General features: G+C 41.4%; 1 protein-coding gene across 1 annotated transcript in view; it reads right to left on the bottom strand.

Moving 5' to 3' along the window:
* Positions 1-19,825, bottom strand: part of ern1 (endoplasmic reticulum to nucleus signaling 1) — a 98,084-nt gene extending 78,259 nt beyond the window's left edge. Inside the window, exon 1 of the mRNA XM_069929808.1 lies at positions 19,674-19,825. Coding sequence (XP_069785909.1) covers positions 19,674-19,757 — 84 coding nt within the window. The 5' untranslated portion in view covers positions 19,758-19,825. The remainder of the gene's footprint in view (positions 1-19,673) is intronic.
* Between the last annotated feature and the right edge of the window lie 1,735 nt (positions 19,826-21,560).

Genomic DNA, 21,560 nt, shown 5'->3' with positions numbered 1-21,560 from the left:
TTGGGAAAAACCATAAACAATTTGGACACACTCGTCTAAAGTCTGCAAGACACTCGTGTCATCATTCAGATCCTAACCAATTAAGTCGATGCAGTCCTGTAACCATTCTTCAGCCTCCTGCCACCATCGTCTGGCTGTCTGGATCTCTTTTTAGGGTCTGTCTCTATAAAGGCAGAAGGAGCATAACTAGGTAATCTGATTTACAAAATGCGGCCTCAGGGATAATTCCTTATCCTGGTGAAGCAGTGATCAAGTGCGCTAGGACCTCTAGTACAGCAGGTTATGTGCTGGTGATAATTGTCAGGGTTTTCTTGAGATTGATCTGATTAAAGTCACCAACTAAGGTTTGCAGTATATTGGGGTGGACCCTCTCTTGTTTCCTGACCACATTATACAGCTCCACAAGTGCCTGTTTGTAATTGTTGCTGGGAGAGATATAAACTCTGATGAGAATCACTGATAACTCGGGGTAGATAAAGGGTCTGTATTTAATCGAATTTTGCTCTAAGGCAATGGAACAGGAAGTCAACATGACCCAATATCCATGCAGTATTAACTAAAAAAGCACACACCACCCCCTCTCCGCCAGAACTGGAGTTCTGAGCAGAATAATAATCATTCTTGTGCAATTTTGCATCCTGCTGCCAAAAGGCTGCTTTTTGGAACAAAGCTACGGTGAATGTGAGATTATTCAGCTCCCTCAGCCTCCTACAAGTGTCACTCCACTGCATCTCAGTTGCAGCACATTGTACATGCACACCTGAAGATAATGCTCCAAGTCACTGTTCCTCATCCACTGAAGTCCACAAGAGAATAGACTTGCCCTCATTTGAACACATTGCACACGCCCCTCCCCTCAACTACAAGGATCCATAACAAGATTCTGAAAATAGAGTTCACTATCCATAATCTTGGAAACTATCTGCCAGCAAAGTTGATATTGATAAGGAAATTCACCATTGTCTCCAGTGCACATGCACTTTTGTCCAAATGAGGAAAAGTGTTCTCAAAGACATCAAGCAGCACCAAATACAGGGATTCTCCTGAATCTCTCAGAGGCACGGGGTACAAACAGGAGGACTTTCAAACTCTGAAGAGGTATCACAACACTGTCTCCACAATGTCTTTCAGATCCAGTGGGAGGATGAGAGAACATAGAACATTTGTTTGCACACTTACCTAACGCTCACCCAGATCCAATGTTCAGAAACCTGACAGGAAGCACCCAAAACTGTCATTTTCAGGAGGTTAACATGCTCTCAAAACTTCCTCAAAAGAAATTCTATAGATTTATACTGGAAAGTGTGCTGACCAGCTGCATCATGGCTTGATATGAGAGCACCCAATACCTCTGAGCAGAAAGCCCTGCAAAAGACAGTTGACACAGTCCACTACGTCACAAACATCACATCGAGAAAATCTATAGGGAACCCTGCCTTCAGAAAGCAGCAACAATCATCAAGGATCCACTCCATCCAGGACATGCTCTTTTTTCACTGCTGCCATCAAGAAAGAGGCATAGATGCCACAAAACTCACACCACCAGATTCAGGAACAGTTGCTATTCCTGCACCATCAGACTCTTACAAAACAGACAGACTCATTAAGAACTCTTATATTGCATATTATTTATTATTGAATATGTATATTTCTGCATTTGCACAGTTTGTTCACAATTTTTCTGTATAGGTATCTTTTCTTGAGTACAATCTACAAGTACTGATAAGTAGCAATTGTCTGGCCAGCAGAAAAAAAAGAATCTCAGGGTTGTATATGATGTCATATATGTCCTCTTTGGCTTGGCTTCGCGGACGAAGATTTATGGAGGGGTAATGTCCACGTCAACTGCAGGCTCGTTTGTGGCTGACAAGTCCGGTGCGGGACAGGCAGACACGGTTGCAAGGGAAAATTGGTTGGTTGGGGTTGGGTTTTTCCTCCTTTGTCTTTTGTCAGTGAGGTGGGCTCTGCGGTCTTCTTCAAAGGAGGATGCTGCCCGCCAAACTGTGAGGCATCAAGATGCACGGTTTGAGGCGAGATCAACCCACTGGCGGTGGTCAATGTGGCAGGCACCAAGCAATTTCTTTAGGCAGTCCTTGTACCTCTTCTTTGGTGCACCTCTGTCTCGGTGGCCAGTGGAGAGCTCGCCATATAACACGATCTTGGGAAGGCGATGGTCCACCATTCTGGAGATGTGACCTACCCAGCGCAGTTGGATCTTCAGCAGCGTGGATTCGATGCTGTCGGCCTCTGCCATCTCGAGTACTTCGATGTTGGAGATGAAGTAGCTCCAATGAATGTTGAGGATGGAGCGGAGACAACGCTGGTGGAAGCGTTCTAGGAGCCGTAGGTGATGCCGGTAGAGGACCCATGATTCGGAGCTGAACAGGAGTGTGGGTATGACAACTGCTCTGTATACGTTAATCTTTGTGAGGTTTTTCAGTTGGTTGTTTTTCCAGACTCTTTTGTGAAAATAAATATGAACTTTGAATTTTGATCTTTGAAGAAAGGTTAATATTCTCAATTGCTAGCTTATGATAAAATATATAGGAGAAGAAGCATAGACGATGTCAGCGTGAAGCATGAAGCTCTTAGTTGGGAGCACGTTCTAGCTTACACTGAGTCATCTGACCCATTTCCACAGCAAGCGTTGCTACATCTGTCTAATCAGCCGTCTCAGAAACCACACATCTGGTGATGAATTGATTCACCCTTAAGGACTGCCCAAGGTGAAAGTTGGCTGCATGTGATAATGGTGTTAACAGTATGTAGGGCATTAATATTTCAGTAAGCAAGACCTCCTGATATTCATCAGTAGGTAGGCGAACCACACTGTGTTGCAATGCAAAACCAAACATTGAAATACAAATACTTCCAGACCATACACCCAGCAAGTATTGTGCAAATGATTAACAACCTCCTACACTATTTTTCTGAATATAATCTCTTTCAATCATCACCACCTGGTTTCTGGAATTCATTATCCCATCCATTCTAATTGGTCTCTAACAATTTCCACTCCATCAGAACTACTCCCACCCTCCAATATAATGTAAATAGGAAATATAAAAGTTAAATGGCCTGTTCCTTTTTTTTTATTCACTTACATGACACGAATGTTCATCCTGTTGGACACAAGCCTGTCAGGTGTAGATAAAGCTCATTCATAAACTAAGCCTTTGACCTTGGCACGTATAAACTGGCCACCATATCTCCAGTACCACAATAGTGAATATACAGTGAAACCCAAGGGTTCTGAAATTCAAGCAACTGGCAGCCCCAAGCAACCAGCAAAAAAATTCAGGAAATTTTTTAAAAATTAAAATATATAAAAATAAAATAAAAGGTTAAAAGATACGCAAATTTAAAATTGTAAAAATAAATGTACTCTGAAGTAACACCAACTTTTGATGAAGATGGGAGCAAATATTCAGTCAGTAGAGTGCCTTGGTCGTGCTTTGCTGGTAGCAGCTGTTTGAATAGAATTGTGTGAAATAACAATGGTGTCGTCCAGGTTGAAGAGCTGTCAGATGCCTGCTCACTGTTGGCGTGGCTCTCTTAAAGTGTCTCCTTATCTCTGCAATAGTAAGAGTTGCCACGGTCAGAGGTTTTATCTGTAAACTTTGGGGGGGGGGGGTTAATTATCTATAATGTTATTGTTCATCTTTCGGGCGGCTCGATTCAGGGGAGGAACCTGCAGATGCAGGTTTTCAAAGAATGGGACTAAAAATTTCAAAGAATATACAAATGAAAGTAAAATGCTTTAAGGTTTACACATGCAAGTGAAGTTTGTTCAGTATAAGTACAGTATAGTATTTTTGTCTTTTAAATTGCTCTTAATGCAGTTGTTTTAGTTAGGCATTGTAAGAGTAAATCTCAAGCAACCAGAAAATACACTTATCTGGCATCTACCAATCCCCATTGGTGCTCAATACCAGGGGCTTTACTGTATTTTAAAAAAATACTTCAATACACATTAACAATACTTTTCTGATGCCTCTAACACATCTCAAAGAAATTCTGAAAGATTGGATGCCAGGTTGAATGAAGATTTGGCCCAAAGGGTAGGACACAATTGTATATTCCACTCTGTAACTTATTTATTACAGTAATAGAAAGCGGCCATTTTGCCTATCAGGCCCATGCTGGCGCTCAGAGCAATTTCATCACTTCTATGCACTCTTCTTATTTCACTGCAGGAATGCAAATCATTCTCCTGAGACCATCAACTTCCTTTCGATTCTGTTGATTGTGCTAAGGGGCAACTTAAAATATCAATTCACTTACTATCACAATTTTGGGATGTGGATAGAAATCAGAGCATGCTACAGAATGTGCAAACACCACACAGGTGGGATCAAACCCGTGTCCACAGAGACACGAGATAGAGTTACACTGGTAATCTATGACAAGCTGCTCTGCATGGAGGAAGCTTACCAGTAGTTTTCAAAGGAATCAATGGCAAAAATGTTACAGTCCTTGCGCAAGTCAAATTTCTGGTCACAACTAGCACCTTTCACATCCTCGAAGACCCAATGTAATCAAGTCAAGATAGCAGCTCAGTGACATCACCTCAAAGAAGGGAAGACAAACTCTCAGTCGGCAATGACAGTACTGCATTGCCCCTTTCTTGAATATTGTTGTTTACAGCTAATGAAATGTTTTAAAAATGTAATCAATGGGACTGGCGATTAAAGGCACATTTTCTAAGCAGGCACTTTTATTAATGTAAATTCAATTAAGGTGGAACACCAAGAAAACATACCTACCATGGCAGCATGAGGATAATCTCACTAAAGCAATAGTAATAATACATCTTAACCTGTGTAACAGAATTAGACATACAAGTAGAGGTGAAATTTGAGGCATTCATGCAATCATTTTTTTTCCTAAAGTGCCTCTTAAGAGCACATATGTTTTGCAGTATTTCCATCCCACCCAATTGAAGAACACATTCAACAAAATTTTTACTTGTTGCAGCCAAACATGTCATTGTTTTAAAAAATGTATATATTAAATTTACTCAGAATAGACTGAAATTAAATATAAATGATAGATAGATAAAGAAAGGATATGGAATGCTTGTCTCCATTAGGGTGATGGTTAACGTAGTGATTAGCACAACGCTGTTACAACATCAGTGACTGAGGTTTGAATCCAGCGCTGTCTGTAATGAGTTTGTACGTTCTCCCCATGTCTGTGTGGGTTTCCTCTAGGTGCTCCAGTTTCCTCCCACCATTCAAAATGTACTGGGCGTTTAAATCAATTGGGTGTTATTGGGCAGCACGGGCTCGTAGACCGAAAGGGCCCATTAACTATGCTGATTGTCTCAATTTAAAATGCAAAAAAATCTAAATTCACCCGGGCACATCATACAATAATCGGAAGGTCATGTTGCAAATTTTTTTTAAAAGCTGTATAGGTTATTGTGTGCAGCTCTGGTCAACAAACGATAGGAAGAATGTTATTGTGCTGGTGAGAGAGCAGAAGTGATTGACCAGGACGTTACTTGGTTTGAAGGACTTTGTTCCAAAGGGATTGGTTAGGCTGGCATTATTTTCCTTGGAGCCAAGGTGGCTAAGAAGTGAGGTGAACATTTAGAATGAGATGCAGAGATAAGGTAGCCAAAATCCTTTTATCCCCATGGTAGAAGCATCATAAACAAGAGAGCTCAAGTCAAGGGTGAAGTAAATTTAAAGGGATCTGAGGGGGGGAGGTTCATCCTCACACAGAGTGGATAATATTCAGAATGCACTGCCAGAGGAGATGGTGGAGGCACATACTGACACAACATTTAAGAGACATGTGGACAGGTACTTGAACAGGTTAAGTATAAAAGAGTCAAAGGGAGAGACGGTTTCGTGTAGATAGGCACAGCTGTCACATGGACCTGGTGGGTTGACTGAATCCAGTCAGACATTTGAACAACTTTTTTTAAAAAAAAGCCTAACAATGACATTTATAGCTTGCTCAAATAATTTAACATCAAAAATAATAAACAGAAAATACTCAAAGGTGCTCAAAATTAATAAAAGATTACATATAATGAAAATAAAAGCTTCTTCAGTGAACCAAGTGAAATGAATTGGATTGTGTTATATACACCTGCCATGGTCACCCAGTCCCATAGCTTGGGTGTTTATCCTCTTCCCCTACTCTTGGACATCTGCACTTAACAGTTGGACATCTGTGACAAGCTGCTCTGCAAGGGGGACTTGCCAGCAGTTTCTGAAGGAACCAACAACAAATATGTTGCAATCCTTGTGCAAGTCCAGTCCCTGGTCACAACTGGCACCTTTCACATCTTCAATAAACCTAAGGCAATAAAGCAGCTCAGTCTCTCAAACAGCAAGGACATCTGCAGAATATACATCTTGTGTTCACAATCCGTATGCAGTGAAATCTCAACCATCTTGGCAGGGAAGGGGGAACAGAAGAAGGACAACTCAGCCCAGAGGCATCCTGGAGAGCTGCAGTCAGACCTGTTGACTGAGACACTGATGTAACTTACTCACAGAATTGCACAGTGCAGGTGAAACAAAATTATCCTTGGGAAATTTAACTTGAACCATCTAAATTATTCTGCTCATTTCAAAAAGGATGGACATCAGTGCAAACAATGCATTTAAAACTTCCTTTTGTGTCTTGTATTTGAAACAACTAGTCACTAGATACAGTTTAAGACAGAGATTGATAAGCTCTTGATTAACTGGGGGATCAAGGTCATGGAGAGAAGGCCGGGCAGTGGGGCTGTGAGAAAACGGATCATCTCATGACTGAATGGCAGGGCAGACTTGATGGGATGAATAACATTTCTGCTTCATTGTCTATGGTCTAATTCCCACTAATGCCAAAATGTTGCCTTCACATCAGAATTTAAAAAAAATCAAACAACTTTACAAGTTCAGTCAGTATAAATCAGTATGATGTGTGCTGACCCAAAAGTAAATATAACACATATGGTATTCATATTTACAATAAAATCTCATTAATAGCCTAAACCAGTCAAACCACTGAAACTGTTAGCAATAAGTGCAGTTTCTTAACACAAGCTTTGACTAAAAATATCCCTAGGTTCTTCACCCGAGCAATATCAAAATTTGACAGATGCCTTCTCTGGGGTTGCTGGATTGTGAAACAAAAGCTTGATCAAAGAGGTAGATTTTCAGTTAACTAACTATGATTTTGGTAAAACAAGCAAATTCCTGACACAACCACCATGTTCAAAATCTTACTCTGGCTCAATGATGCATCAAGAAAGGAGAGAGAGTAGAACACAAAAGCTTGCATGCAGCGTGGTTGAAGTAAAAACACAATGCTGAATAAACTCAGCAGGTCAAACAGTGTATTTTATGTTGCAAAGATAAAGATGCACAACCAATGTTTCGGGCTTGAGCCCCTCATCAAGGTATGGAAAAATGTAGGCAGGTGCCTCAATAAAATGGTGGGGGAGGTGAGGGGCAGAGGAAGGAGCACAGACCCACCACAGTCAAGAGGATAAGGGAGGGCACGCCAGCAAACAGGGGGAGGGAGGATGGCTCTGTGAGTGCAGAGGGAAGGGGGTGGAGAGCTGGAGGAAAGAAGACAGAGTGATAGGGATGAGAGCAAAAATTGATGTTAATGCCATCCAGTAGGAGGGTGCCCAGACAGAATATTAGGTATTGCTCCTCCACTTTACAAATGGCCTTTGTTTGGAAGTACACAAGGCCACGGACAGACATGCCCGCACAGGAGTAGAGGGCAGAATTAAATGGTTGGCCACTGGGAGATCTCTGTCATTGATGCAGACAGAGCGAAGGTGCTCAGCAAAGCGATCTCCAGTCTGATTCCAGTCCCTCCGATGTAGAGAAGGCCACACTAGGAGCTCCGGATGCAGTCAATGACTGCTGCAGTTGCACCACTTGGAAGGATTGTATAGGGGCCTCAAATGGTGGTGAGGGAGGAGATGTGGGTGCAAGAGTGGCACTTCCTGTGGTTCCCATGGAAGATGGAGAGGAGAAGGGAAGACGTGTCTGGTGGTGGGATCACGTTGTAGGTGGCAGAAATTGTGGATGATAATATGATAGATGTGGAAGCAGGTTAGGTGGTAGGCAAGGACAAGGGAAATCCAGTTTTTGTTGCCTCTCAGAGCAGAAGGGACCAGGGCATATGTGCGGGAAATGGAGGAAATGCTGGCAAAGCCTCTGTCGATGGTGGTAGAGGCGAAGCTACATTTTTTTGAAGGAGAACATCTTGGATGATCTGGACTGGAAAACCTGGAAGAACAGATGTGACAGAGGTGGAGAAACTGAGAGAAAAGGAGACTGGGTGTGAAGAAATGTAGTCGAGGCAGTTGTGGGAATTGATAGGTTTGTAAAAAAAAAAATGTCTGTACAAAATTTGGCTTTCAGGATAGGGACAGAGAGATTAAGAAAGGGAGTGTATCACTGGAGATGGATTTCTTCAGCATTGTGAGTTTACTTCTATGATGTATAAAATTGATCTACATCAAAATACGTAGATGAAAATGAGATGGTGGTAGATCCCTCAGCATAACTAGCTGTACACTCCATGCAAGGAAATTATCCTTACAGAAATTACAAACCTGCATTTCTAAAGAGCCTTTCACCAACTAAGGTTCATCCAAGGTTTTTTTATACAGCCAATGAAGCACTTTTTAAGTAGCAAGTCTTGTAAAAAAAAAGGAATCCTGCTCTCGGAGTACAGCAATCATCAAACAAGCATGATCCAGCACATGCTCTGTTCTCACTATTGCCATCAGGAAAGAGAATAGGTGCTACAAGACTCGTATCACCAGGTTCAGGAACAGCTGCTAACCCCTCCATCATCAGACTCTTCAATAACAAACTCAATCAGAGACTCATTAAGGGACTCTTATTTGTGCACTTTATTGATTTTCTTTCTGTATTGGAGTTTGTTTACATTAATTATCTGTTCTCTATTTGTTTACATGTGTATACTGTGTATGAATTTTTTTTGCACTACCAATTGGTGGTGGTTCTGCTGCGCCCGCAGCAAAAAGAATCTCAGGGTTATATGTGATGTCATGTATGCACCCTGATAATAAATCTGAAATCTAAAGAAGGAAATTCAGAGGTGCAACAAGGTTCCACAAACAGCAGTGCGATAATAACCAGATATATAAATATTGGGCAAGATACTGAATTCTAGAAGTCCAAAAGGTTGCACAGCAAGGCAAGTAGCAGAATAAACCCAAGCAATTTCATTTATTTTTTAAGTGAAGGGCATTATCATGAAACCTCACCTGCTAAAAGTGATCAAAGTCTATGCAAACCAGGATAGCTGGAAATGAGCTTGTCCCTCCCATTCAAAATCCATTTGCATCTCCATAAATTGAGTTACAGGATAAAGTCATTATCAAAGGCAAACCATATCCTTTTAAGGTTATTTCAAATTCAAAACAGGATCATTGTCTTTCATAATCACAGGAATTAAAGACAGAATTTATAATAATAACAGGGGAATTGTCTTCTCAGATAACATACAAAATCTGCTAAATATATGAGAGAATGAAGAGAGAAAGAACCAGTGAATCAAAAAAGCTATAAATCTCAAAGATTTGATGATCAACACCCCAGAGTTTTGAAGAGGTGGCTTTAGAGGTAGGTGTGGCTATAATCTTCCAAGATTTTTGTAGATTCTGAAATCAATCCATCAGATTGCAGGATGGCCAATGTAATCCTGTATTTAACAAACGAGGAAGAGGAGGAAGTGGGGAACTATGGTCCTGTTCCCTGCCAGTTGGGAAATTAGAGAAATCTATAACATAATATCTTGAAAAGGATATTAGGATCAAACAGTCAGCACAAAGCTATGAAGGGAAAATCATGTTTGACAACCTGCTAGGGTTTCTTTTAGGATGTGAGCAGTAGAATAAAGAGGAACCAATGGACATTTGGATTCCCGCAAGACAAATGACAAGGTCCTCCACAGGTTGGTTAACATGTTTAGTGCACAGGGGCAAGTCATGACAAGGATTAGAAATGGTTATTGCACAGAAAACAAATAGGAATAGGCATCACACTTGTATTTCCTTAAAGCATAGGAGGCCAAGATATTGTCTAGTGCAGCCATTCTCAATTTTTTTTTTGTCTATGGGCCTCCTTCCCTATGAAACAGTCAAGCTTGGTTACTTCTGTACTTCTCTCCTACCGACTACATAAAATACAAAAAATATTTTATGATTTCAGTCCATGGCCCCCCATGTGCTATAGCCCCCGAAGGGGGCTGTGTTGCTCCATTGAGAATGGCTGGTCTAGTGATATCAACAGATTCCCATCATATTTCCCCCCCACAAGATTCTGCTATTACAAGGGACAATTTCCAGCAGCCAATTAACCAGACAACTTGGCATCTTTATGATGTAGGGGGGGAAAAGCCATTGGACCTGGGGGAAAACCAATCACAGGGAGAAGCTGCAAATTCTACACAGACAGCATTGGGAAGCAAGGATTGCATGTGGGTCGCTGGAGCCAAGAGGCGATAGCTCTTCTTGCTACATCACTGTGCTGATCGTTCTCAGGTTGGCAGAGGGAACTGTTCATATCTGAAAAGCAAAGTATGTTACATTTTGAAAGATTAAGCGTACGTGTGCACAATTCATTGAATTCATTCAATTAGGAGGGAAAATGGTAATGTCACATTTATTTTGCAAGATGTGCGAGAAACTGCAGCTGCTGGAATCTGAAGCAACACACCGTGTGGTGGAGGAACTCAACAGGCTGAGCAGCATCAACAATAACCGATTTCGCTGGCCAGAACCATTCACCAGCACTGATTATTATTCTATTATTCAAGGCTTCATTATAGGATTAAGGAAGTCTTATTGCAATTGTGCAAGCCCTCTATGATAATGCTGTTTACAGTTGGTGGCTCCTAACACAAGAAAGAATTCACATGCCATAGAGAAAGTGCAGAAGAGATTCACTAGATCAGACGCTGGGATGGCAGGTTTGCCAAACAAGGAGAGGTTAAATAGACCACAATTGCATAATTTGGCCTTTAGGATAATGAGTTTTGAAAATTCTTTAAAAGTCAAGCTAGATGCAAGGAGGAACATTCCTCTGACTGAGAAATTTCTTCATATGGTAGTGAATCTTAGGAATTCTCTACTTGGATTGATATTGAGGCTTATTTGCAGCATTTATTCAAAACACATTTCTATGCATAAAACCATAAAGAGCCCTGGATGACCCAAAGGACTGAAACACTTACTTCTTGCGTTAACTCAAATGGTGGCATCCTTGTTTGACTCAGAGATTGCACAAAATCAAGACTGGTGCAATTGTTTCATGAACAGGAAAAATCTGGTATTACACCAAAAAACAAAAATTGCACAGAAACTACCAAAGATCTTAATCTTAAAGTTGTACGTTTTCACCAGTTTATTGTACGGAACCAGAAGAAACATCAGTTTGCATTGGCAAATATCAAAAACATGGATGAAACTCCCATGAATTTTGACATGATAGGCTATAGAACAGTGGAATGGAAAAGTGTTAAAACTGTGCGAACTAGAAGTACAGGTGACGAAAGGACCAGGTTTACTGTGGTGTTATTGCCTGTGTCTGCCTGTCCCGCATCGGACTTGTCAGCCACAAACGAGCCTGCAGCTGACGTAGACTTTTTACCCCCTCCATAAATCTTCGTCCGCGAAGCCAAGCCAAAGAAAGAGAAAGAAAAGAATTGTGCATAGCTGACAGGACAAAGTTAAGACACACGGTAATCTTCAAACGCAAAATAAAACATAAAATAAAATTTCCTGCAGGTATTTTTGTACATTTTCATGAAAAAGGATGGATGGATGAAAATGATATAAAACTATGAATATATAACGTGTGGAACAGGCAGCCAGGTAGTTTATGCAAAGAACGAAGATTGCTGCTCTGGGAAATGTTTCATAGCTACTTAATGGAGAACACTAAAAGTAGATTAGCACTACATACACGGTTATCCCGGTGGCTTGATGTCTATATTTCAACCTCTCGAAGTCTGCTTGACAAGCCATTGAAAGACCATGTGCTCAAGGAATGGAATAGATGGATGTGGAGTGCAGAAAAGTCGTTTAAAAAGACGGGGCAATGAGTTCTGCATCACTTGATGTGCAGTATAACTTCGTGCTCAAGGCATGGGCAAAGTTAGAGACTGTGATAAAATCATTTAAAAAGTGTGGTATCTCTTGTACAATTGATGGCACGGAAGATGATTTATTGTGGGACATTGATGACGAAGCTGAAACCACCTCATCAGATACAGACGGGGACCCCTATGATGACTTTAAACAGTGAAAGTATACTTGCGCTGGCCGCCATCTTTGCTTCAGACAATGATAATGAGACTGATTTTGAAGGGTTCTAAATGTGTTGTTGTTTTCAATAAAAGTCTGTCACAGTTGGGTTTTGTTTCGCTTTTCAAGTGTCAACGTATGCCGAATTGGTTTTTCAAGCATCGACTTGTATGCCGGATCAGCACAGATTGGATTTTAAGGTCTAAAAAGTATATACGGTGTACAAATCGACCCCCATTTTTTGGATTTCCAGACTCAACTTATACTCTGAAATATAGGGTAATTTCCCAAATCTATGTAATACAGATGACATCCAAATGGCTGTGAGCAATCTGTTTATGTAGGCTCAGGTGAATTTTATACAGGGTCAATCTTTTGCAGTACTGTCTAAGAGAGAGGGATATCTGGAAAAATATGTAACCAGGTGTGACGCTGAACATTACAGATTACTGACTAGATCCCTGTCTTGTAAAAGTTAATATGTCAGCTGGGGTGTCTTTACGACTAGCCTCAGTATCCCATAATGTATGAAGGGAAGCCTGCAGGACACAGATCAAATGCTGGAAATTGTGCTCAGACATCTTTTTCAAGTAACATAGACACAAATGACCTGCTGTGTTTCAAAATTTCTGTGTCTATAATCCATGCGCCTCTGCCACAAACTGCACTATTAAGTGCAGAAGAGCCTGGTCATGAAGTACTGCAATGCAAAATTGGTTAGGCAACACACATAGCATATTGGAACACATTCAGAATACCTCGGCCAGGTGGCGCGATCATGATCTGACCTCGGAACATACCATAGTAAAATTCCCAGTATCTGGAATTCAAACAACCAGCAAAAAAAAAGAGGAAATAAACAAAACTAAAAATGAAAATAAATAAGAATAAATGAAAATGCAAATAAAAGTTTAAAACTGTAAAAGTACATGTTCTCTGAAGGAACACACAACCCCTTGGTGAAGATGGGAGCAAACATTCAGCCAGCGGAGCATCCCGGTCGTGCCCCATCCATAGCAGCTGTTCGAATAAAGTTTCAATAAAGTTGTGTTTGAATAAAATGGCACCACCCAGGATGAAGAACCAGCTGATGCCGCTTGCTATCTCTGCCCTAGTAAGAGTCTTTATCTTTATAGGATGGGGGATTCATTATGATGGTGGAATGGTTGGCGTAGTGGTTAGAGGAATGCTATCACAGCCCCAGTGATTGGGTTCAAATTTAAATTTTGTAAGTTGCGGGAATTACCTGATTAAAGTAAACTTTACATGTCAGACAACTGGAAAATTCGCATATCCAGCACCCACAATCCCCAGAGGTGTCAGATAGTGGGGATTTTACTGTAGTTCCAATTTCAATCAAGAACTTTTTGCAGAAAGGTCAGAATGCTAATGGAAACAACACTGCAAAAACAAGGAGAATATTAGAAGAAAATAAATCTTCCTTTATAGAAAGGATGTGCATATGTATGTTGATTAAACTCAAAATCTCCATTATGAGTTTTGTTCCTCATTTCAGTTTAGCTTCAAAACCTGCAAATTTGTTCAAGATGCAGGAATCTACGTAAGCACCATATTTTGAAATGTTTCTCAAATTCAATCCCAACAAAATGTTCTAATTTTCCAAGAAATGCTATATTTGGATCTCCATAAATCTTCGTCCGCGAAGCCAAGCCAAAGAAAAAAGACAAGATCAATAGACTTTGATGACATGGTGATGGATAATTAATAATAGTATAAATTTAAAAAGATCATTACTTTATGGTTAGGCCAAGATTTTGTATCAAATTGCAGTACTAGGCCAAAGAATCTAACTTCACTTCTGGAGCTCTCTTCTGGAGAGTGTTATGCCTGGTCAGGAATGCATTGACTTTAGCACATAATCAGCATACTGTGCCTTTTCTGCCATTAGCAGGACTGTGTGCCCATTTTACAACAGAAGTCAGACTACAGACTTCCTTTAAAGTATTCGACTGATGTAAAGTTACCAGCAAAAGGCAAAATTTACTTCTGAATAAACTGGGCCTTCAATCAATTTTTCACTTTGCAGTTGATGTTAGATTTGACAAGATAAATGAACATGGAAGAAAAATAATTGGAGAGGTAGGGCACATGGTCGTCATTAAAATCATGACTAATAATCATGGCCCTGCCTTCACCTTCCTGCCCAAAATTCTTGACCCTCAGTCTTGAATACATTTGCTGAGAGCCTCCACAGTTATTTGTGGTAGAGAATTCAATTACTTCATAATCCTATAGAAACAAGGAATTCTTCCTCAACCCAATCTTGATAGGAGTATTTACTGTCATATACATAACTATGAAGTACATTGCAGCAAAATTCTTACTTTCTGCAGCCTGAGGAAATTTGGTATGTCACCTGCATCCCTCACCAACTTGTTATAGTTGAGGATGCATGACCAAGTGGTGCGGAACTAATCTGCCCAAGACTGGAGGAAACAGGAGAGAGATGAAAACATAGCTCAGGCCACCGGACATATCTTATTGACTCAAGCTACAATTCCCCGTGCCTCAGGAAAGGTGCCAATACATTAAAGACTTATCCCATCCCTGATATATTTTTATTAGGGAACATGCAATCATTAATTGATTTAGGTTTAGAGGATTATCAGATTTCCTTTATCTATTTAGCTTTAGTTGTGGCTAAGAAATGTATAGCACTTACTTGGAAAGATAAAAATATACTAACTTTAGATAAGTGGTATTTGGAGATGAAATTTTGTTTGACTATGGAAAGGATATCTTTTTCAATTCAGGATAAGATGTCTTTTTATAAGTTAAAGTGGACTCCGTTTGCTAATTATATGCATTTAAGTTTGATTTAAATATATGTTTAAGCGTGATATTTTAGTATTGATAAAAAAAAATTTTTGTTAGAATTTTTTTTAGGTTAAGTTTTATCTCTTTTTTTGTAAGTGGGTATTTTTTTTTCCATATATAATATTGTTAATTTTATTAACTCTTCACTCTTTATTTTGGGGGGGGGGAAGGGTTGGACTAATTTTAAGTTAGATTACTAATATTGTGTTACAATTAACGGGGGGGGGGGGTTATTTTGTGTAGTTTTCTGATGTAATATTGTAATCATACCATTTTAATTTTTTTAAATTTTTGTTTAAATGTAATTCTCTATTGTATTCATGTTATAAAATTTTAAATAAAGTCTTCAAAAAAAAAAGACTTATCCCATCCCAAAAGCCACTCCCTTCATCTTTCTCTGATTGAGAAGATTCACATGCAAGATCAAGCCCACCAGATTCAAGGACAGCTTCTTTCCTCCCGATATCAGACTTCTGAGTTCACAAAATAATGATACACTAATGAAATATTATTAATGAGTTCTGTACTAACTGTTCTCCATCTGTAACTCTGCATTCTACACTGTTGATATTGTTGTACAACATATGGGTTGACTAGCTAGTCTGCTCTCACTTTCACTATACTTTGGTACATGTGAAAACTTGAACTCAGCATCTTTAATAGTTCGGACTCTAATGCAAAATACATCACTTCTCACACCAAAAACCAACAGCCAGTGCAGGTAAGTTTTGGTTGTTTGATCAGGAAGTGGACCAAAGCTCTTCCCACTGATAAGGGGAACAAACTGAGCACTCAGTTACCGAATACAAATCTTGCTCACTTCTCGCCATTCATATGCACAGCAGACCTGCTGCCTTCTCAAAAGATATTGATGGAATCAAACAGATCCCTTCCACCATGAGAAATGCAATGTTCACAGGTGTAGATGTTTGCTAGGGAACAAAATCACAAGTCACTCTTGAAATAATTTTCCCCTTTCTACTAACTTTCTCTGCTCTTTCTTTGGTGGATAGTAGGATTGACCAATTAGTGTCATTAACACATTAAGAGACCATTCATCATATGTGGTATAATAAATAGCAAAAGGTATTCAACTCTATTTTGCTGCTCATATTCCCAGAAGGATTCACAGGATAGTTTGTTTTTCCTTCTGCAAGGGAAACTCATTCAGATTATCACCAATATCATTCCAGCTAGGAGCACCAAACAAAGTTAGATTAGAGTTGACCCTGGAGTTTTCTTGTCCAAAGAACCCAATTTTGTATCCTGATCATCCATCAGGCCGATATCTATTTAACAAACAGTCATGATTTTAAAAAAGGCCTAAATGAGTAATTGATCCTTGGATCAACAAAATGAGATGTAAACAGCAAAATAGGCTACAATTTATGCAGTCTCTTTTTGGTTCAAGCAAGTGTAAAAACTTGTTATAGTTGAGGATGCATGACCAAGTGGTGCGGAACTAATCTGCCCAAGACTGGAGGAAACAAGTTCAAGCAGGAAAAAACAACAAATCTCAAAGACACTAATAGAATTGCTAGTCAATCATTGGAACAAATTGAAGTAAATATATTAAACTTACTATATTACTTTGTTGGCAATTTCATAAATAACTCTAAATATTCAAAATCCTGCAGTCAATTACATTCATGTTTCTATTAAACATTGCAAACAGGTGCAGAAGATGACTATTCAGCCCTTCTAGCCTTCTCCACCAAACAATATAATCATGGCAGTAAAAGAATGGAGAAACTCAGATCAAACAATGAACTTTATATCGAAAAACCAACATTTTAGCCTTTTGCCCTTCATCAAGGCATGCACGAACCAAATTCAGTATGCTGTTCCTACTTTCTTCTTTAATTATATCCTTAATCTCTTTAGCCAAAGAACTGTATTCAACTCCTTCAGTACAAGTAATGATTTGGTTTCAACTGCATTGTGGGATAGAGAATTCCACCACTCTCTGGTTGAATAACTTTCTTCTCAATGCAGCTTGGGTATTGGGAATTCAGTGGCCGAGGAGGAGGGTGACTCAGGATGCCTGAGGCTCAGATTCACCACTGGAACAGACACGAGACCATGCAGTTACATAGATCATTGGAGCGCAGAGGTAGTTGCATGGAGGAGGTAGCAGGATCCAAGGAAATTCGATATCTCTGAAGGGACTATCTTTTCCTTCTTGTAATGTGGTGGAACTGTACTGGTGTACCCGTAAGGGCAAAGTAAACTAATTTTGCGTATTTATGTACATGATACTAAGGGAATCTTGAACCTTAACCCTTATCCTTTAACTGTGACTACTTGGTCCTGAATGCCTTCACAATGCGGATCATCCTGCTTCACATCGGTCTAGTACCATGTACTGGTACAATTTTCAATGGTGTCCCTCCTCATTCTTCCAAATTTCAAGCCCTAATTGACCCAAATTTCTCCTTGCGCACATCCCAAATACGATCATGGTTTCATGGTTCATACTTTCCAACCAGCTTTGTATCACCTAGAGCTTCAAGATTTAATTGGAGAAACAATTCCTTAAGACATAGGAGCAAAATACAGCCATACAGCCCAAAGACTATTCTGAAATTCAAACCACTGCTGATGCATTTTTCCTCTCAACCTCATTCTCCTGCCTTCTCCCCATAACCTTACTAATCAGAAATCTATCAATCCAGCTTTAAATATATCCAATGACTTGGCCTCCACAGCTATATGTGGCAACAAATTCTGGCTGAACAAATTTCTCCTCATTTCTTCCTATGGAAATGTCCTTTTATTCTGAGGTTATGCCCTCTAATCCATGTAGTGCGCTTGTTAGCCAGAATCAGACACACACAATATAAAGACTGTACAACACGCTTTAATCCACAAAGACTTCCACAGGGCCAGGATGGCCTTAGCTGCAGTAACTCTGAGTGAGCTTCGGGCGCAGGCTTATATCCCGGAGGGTGATTGACACCTGACCAGGTGGGGCTTGATCCCATCAGGCCGACTGATTGACAGCCAGCCAGGTGTTGTCCTGTCCCTTTACACTGTGTACCACCACAGTCCAAAACTCCCCCACTACTGGAAACATCGTCTCCACATCCACTCTATCCAGCCCTTTCAATACTCAGTAGGTGTCAATGAGGCCCCCTCTCATCTTTCTAAACAAGCACTGAGCCATCAAGTGCTTCTCCCACTCATCCATGGGATCATTCTCATAAATCTCCTCTGGATGCTCTCCAGCAGCAATATTAGGGTTAGACATGGGGCTGAAAACTGCTTACAATACTCCAAATATGGTCTAATCAACACCTTATAGATCCTCGGTATTACATTTTTGCTTTCAATTTCTGGTCCTTTCAAAACACATGCCAACACTCTCAAAAATAAAGGTTTTGATCCAAACCATTGACTCTCCATCGATGCTGTCTAACCTGCAAAGAGGGTAACAAATCTGTCGAATTTGTTGCCATAGACAACAAATTCTCATACCATGAACTCTGCATTAGGTGATTTACAAACACACAGAAATGATGGAAGAACTCAGCCAATCTCGCAGCGACCATAGGAGATAAATATGTATTACCGACATTTCATGCCTAACCCCTTCAAGGTATAAGCAAAAAACAGGATGGTGTCAGAGTGAAGACTGAAGAATGGGAGGAGGGGTCCAGACCACAGGATGAGGGGAAAGGTGAGAATTGATTTTAGCTCTGTGAAAGGAGACAGAGGGGAAAGGGGGGGGGGGGGAAGAGAGAGAGAGTGTGAAGGTGACAAACCAAAGGTGACAAGGGGAAGAAAGCGGGGGTTTAAATGGAAATTGGAGAGGCTGATGTTAATGCTATCAGGTGGAATACAAGGTGTTGTTCCTCCAATTTGCAAGTGGTCTCAGATTGGCAATGTACGGACTGATATGTCAGCAAGGGAATGGGACGGGGAATTGAAATGGCTGGCCATTGGGAGATCCATGCTATTGCAGTGGACAGAGCCAAGGTGTTGGGTCTCCAATGTGCAGGTAGTTTACATGCATTAGCAACCAACCAATATTGTTCCAGCAATACAGTCCCCTGCAAGCACTAAGGTATCACTGAAACACCAACCCATTACCGGATCAGCATGTTGAAGATCTGATCTTAACAACGACTTGCAAAATCCTGTTGTAGTCCAAGATAGCCCAGCCACCCAGCGGTGGGAAGAAATGCTTCTGCCACCAGCATTACAAAGATTAGCTTGAAATTGCAAAACCAGGTGCCAAAATGTTGTTTTATGCTAAAGAAACGATAAGTTAACCTCACTCCAAGTGCGGACGCGGTTTATCACGCCTGATCAGACTGACAGAAGCCTTTTACGCAAACGTTGTCGGTTACTTTCCTGATGGAGGCTACGTGTATTTAAATAATAAGACAGGCTCTGGCCCCTCGCTGATTGCACCACAGACCGGGGACCCGGCCCAGCCTCCTGCCCCGGTCGGCTGCAGGTACTGGGCCCAGCGAAAGCCTTACCCTCTGACCCCGCGGTACCTGCCTCGGCCCCTGCTCACACTCACCTTCCCCGGCGAGCCGCAAAGCCCCACCATCAACAGGAGCCCAACGGCCAGCAGCGAGTCCGCGGGCACCCGCCACCCGGACATGGCCGCGCCGCTTCTCCTCAATGGAACACAGACCCTCTCCACCGCCACCTCCCGTCACTCAGCGGCCGGCAATGGTGGGGGTGGGATTTCGGGCGCTCTACCATCAATCATCACCACCGGCCGGCCGCCATTGGATGAGGCGCACGTCCATCACGGAGCGCGGGTGGGATTCGCGCTCGTCGATCAGAGAGATTGATGGACGTGAGAAGAGGGAGGAGCTATACGTCACTTGGAGCAACAAAACCAATCAGAGGAGAGGGTGGGCCCTGCCAGTGTTGACTGGAGTAAACCACAAAAATCTGTAGACAGAGTGGCTGAAGTAAAAACACTCTGCTGGAGAAACTCAGCAGGTCAAACATTATAGAGCAAAGATAAAGATACAGAACCAACGTTTCGGGCTTGAGTCTTTTATCATGGTGAGCAAAATGTGGCAGGCGCCCAAACTATAACAAAGATAAAAATACGTAACCAACATTTCGGGCTTGAGCCCTTCATCAAGGCATGGTGGCAGTGGCACTGGCACCCTGCCAGGGTGGCGTAGGAGACAGTTGTCTGATGTGGTCTCGCAGGAATTTGGAGTTCGTCCAGTTGAGCAGGTGAAACTCGAAAGTCTGCAGACACTGTGATTGTAGTAAAAACACGGTAGGAACTCAGCCAGTCTTGCAGCGTCCACAGGAGGAAAAGATATATCACCGACGTTTCGGGCATCAGCCCTTCTTCCAGGTATAAGCAAAAAGCCAGCAGGCATCTGAATAAAGACAGGCCCAGACCAACAAACAAAAGATGTTAATTGGAAATAATAACTCAATAGTGCAGAGAAAAAACACATCAAAACAGTGGAGGAACACAGCCAGTCTTGCAACATCCATAGGAGATAAAGATATTGTTGACATTTTGGCAATATATATTGGTCACTTGTGGACACAGTAAAACCAGCTGTTCCTCCAGCATTTCAGTGTGCTTTTACTACAATCAGAGCATCTGCAGACTTTTGTATTTCACACAGTGGTTGAGAGGGAAGAGAGCATCAAGTTGCCTGAGTTCACTTAACTAGTGACCTATCATGGACATATATCTCCTCACTTGTCAGGAAGGTGCAACATCGATTGCACTTCCTGAGAAGACTGAGGGAAGCGGGAAAGGCTACCAGCCATCATTCTGCCAACTTTTGACAGGGGCTTTATCAAGAAAGTCCTGGCTGGTTGCATCACAGTGAGGTACGGTAGCTGCAAAGCAATGGATCGGAGGTCCATCCATAAGACCATAAGAGTAGCAGAGAGGATCTCTGGAGTCTCCATCAATGTGATCTACTGAGATCGCAAACTGAAGAGAGCACACAAAATCACTGAGGACCCCTTCCACCCGGCACATAGCATCACTCAGCTTCTCCCGTCAGGGAAGAGATACAGGAGGATCAGAGTCAGCACCACCAGGCTGAGGAGCAGCTTCTTCCCACGGGCAGCGAGAATGGTGAATGACTGATAAACGGCTCAAACAATCCCTGCGAGAATCTACTAATGCTCCACGTGTTCACACCTCCTCCCAAGTGAAGCAACATTTCACTTTGTGACCTGCAGGTGTTCCATTTGTAGTCTCCTCTACTTTGGAGAGACTGGGCGCAGATTGGGAGCTCGCTTTGCTGACCACCTCAGCTCTGTCGGCTGGAATAGTATGCAATTCCTAGTGGCAACCCATTTCAATTCCCTTGCTGACATGAGCGTCCATGGTCTAATGCACTGCTAGACTGAGTCCACCCGCAAACTGGAGGAACACCACCTCATTTTCCATCTTCCTCCATCGCCT

The sequence above is a fragment of the Narcine bancroftii genome, chromosome 3 (genome assembly GCF_036971445.1).
Source record: "Narcine bancroftii isolate sNarBan1 chromosome 3, sNarBan1.hap1, whole genome shotgun sequence".
NCBI classification, from domain to species: domain Eukaryota; kingdom Metazoa; phylum Chordata; class Chondrichthyes; order Torpediniformes; family Narcinidae; genus Narcine; species Narcine bancroftii.
Note: the sequence above shows the minus strand (reverse complement) of the source record. Positions and strands in the feature narration are given on the sequence as shown.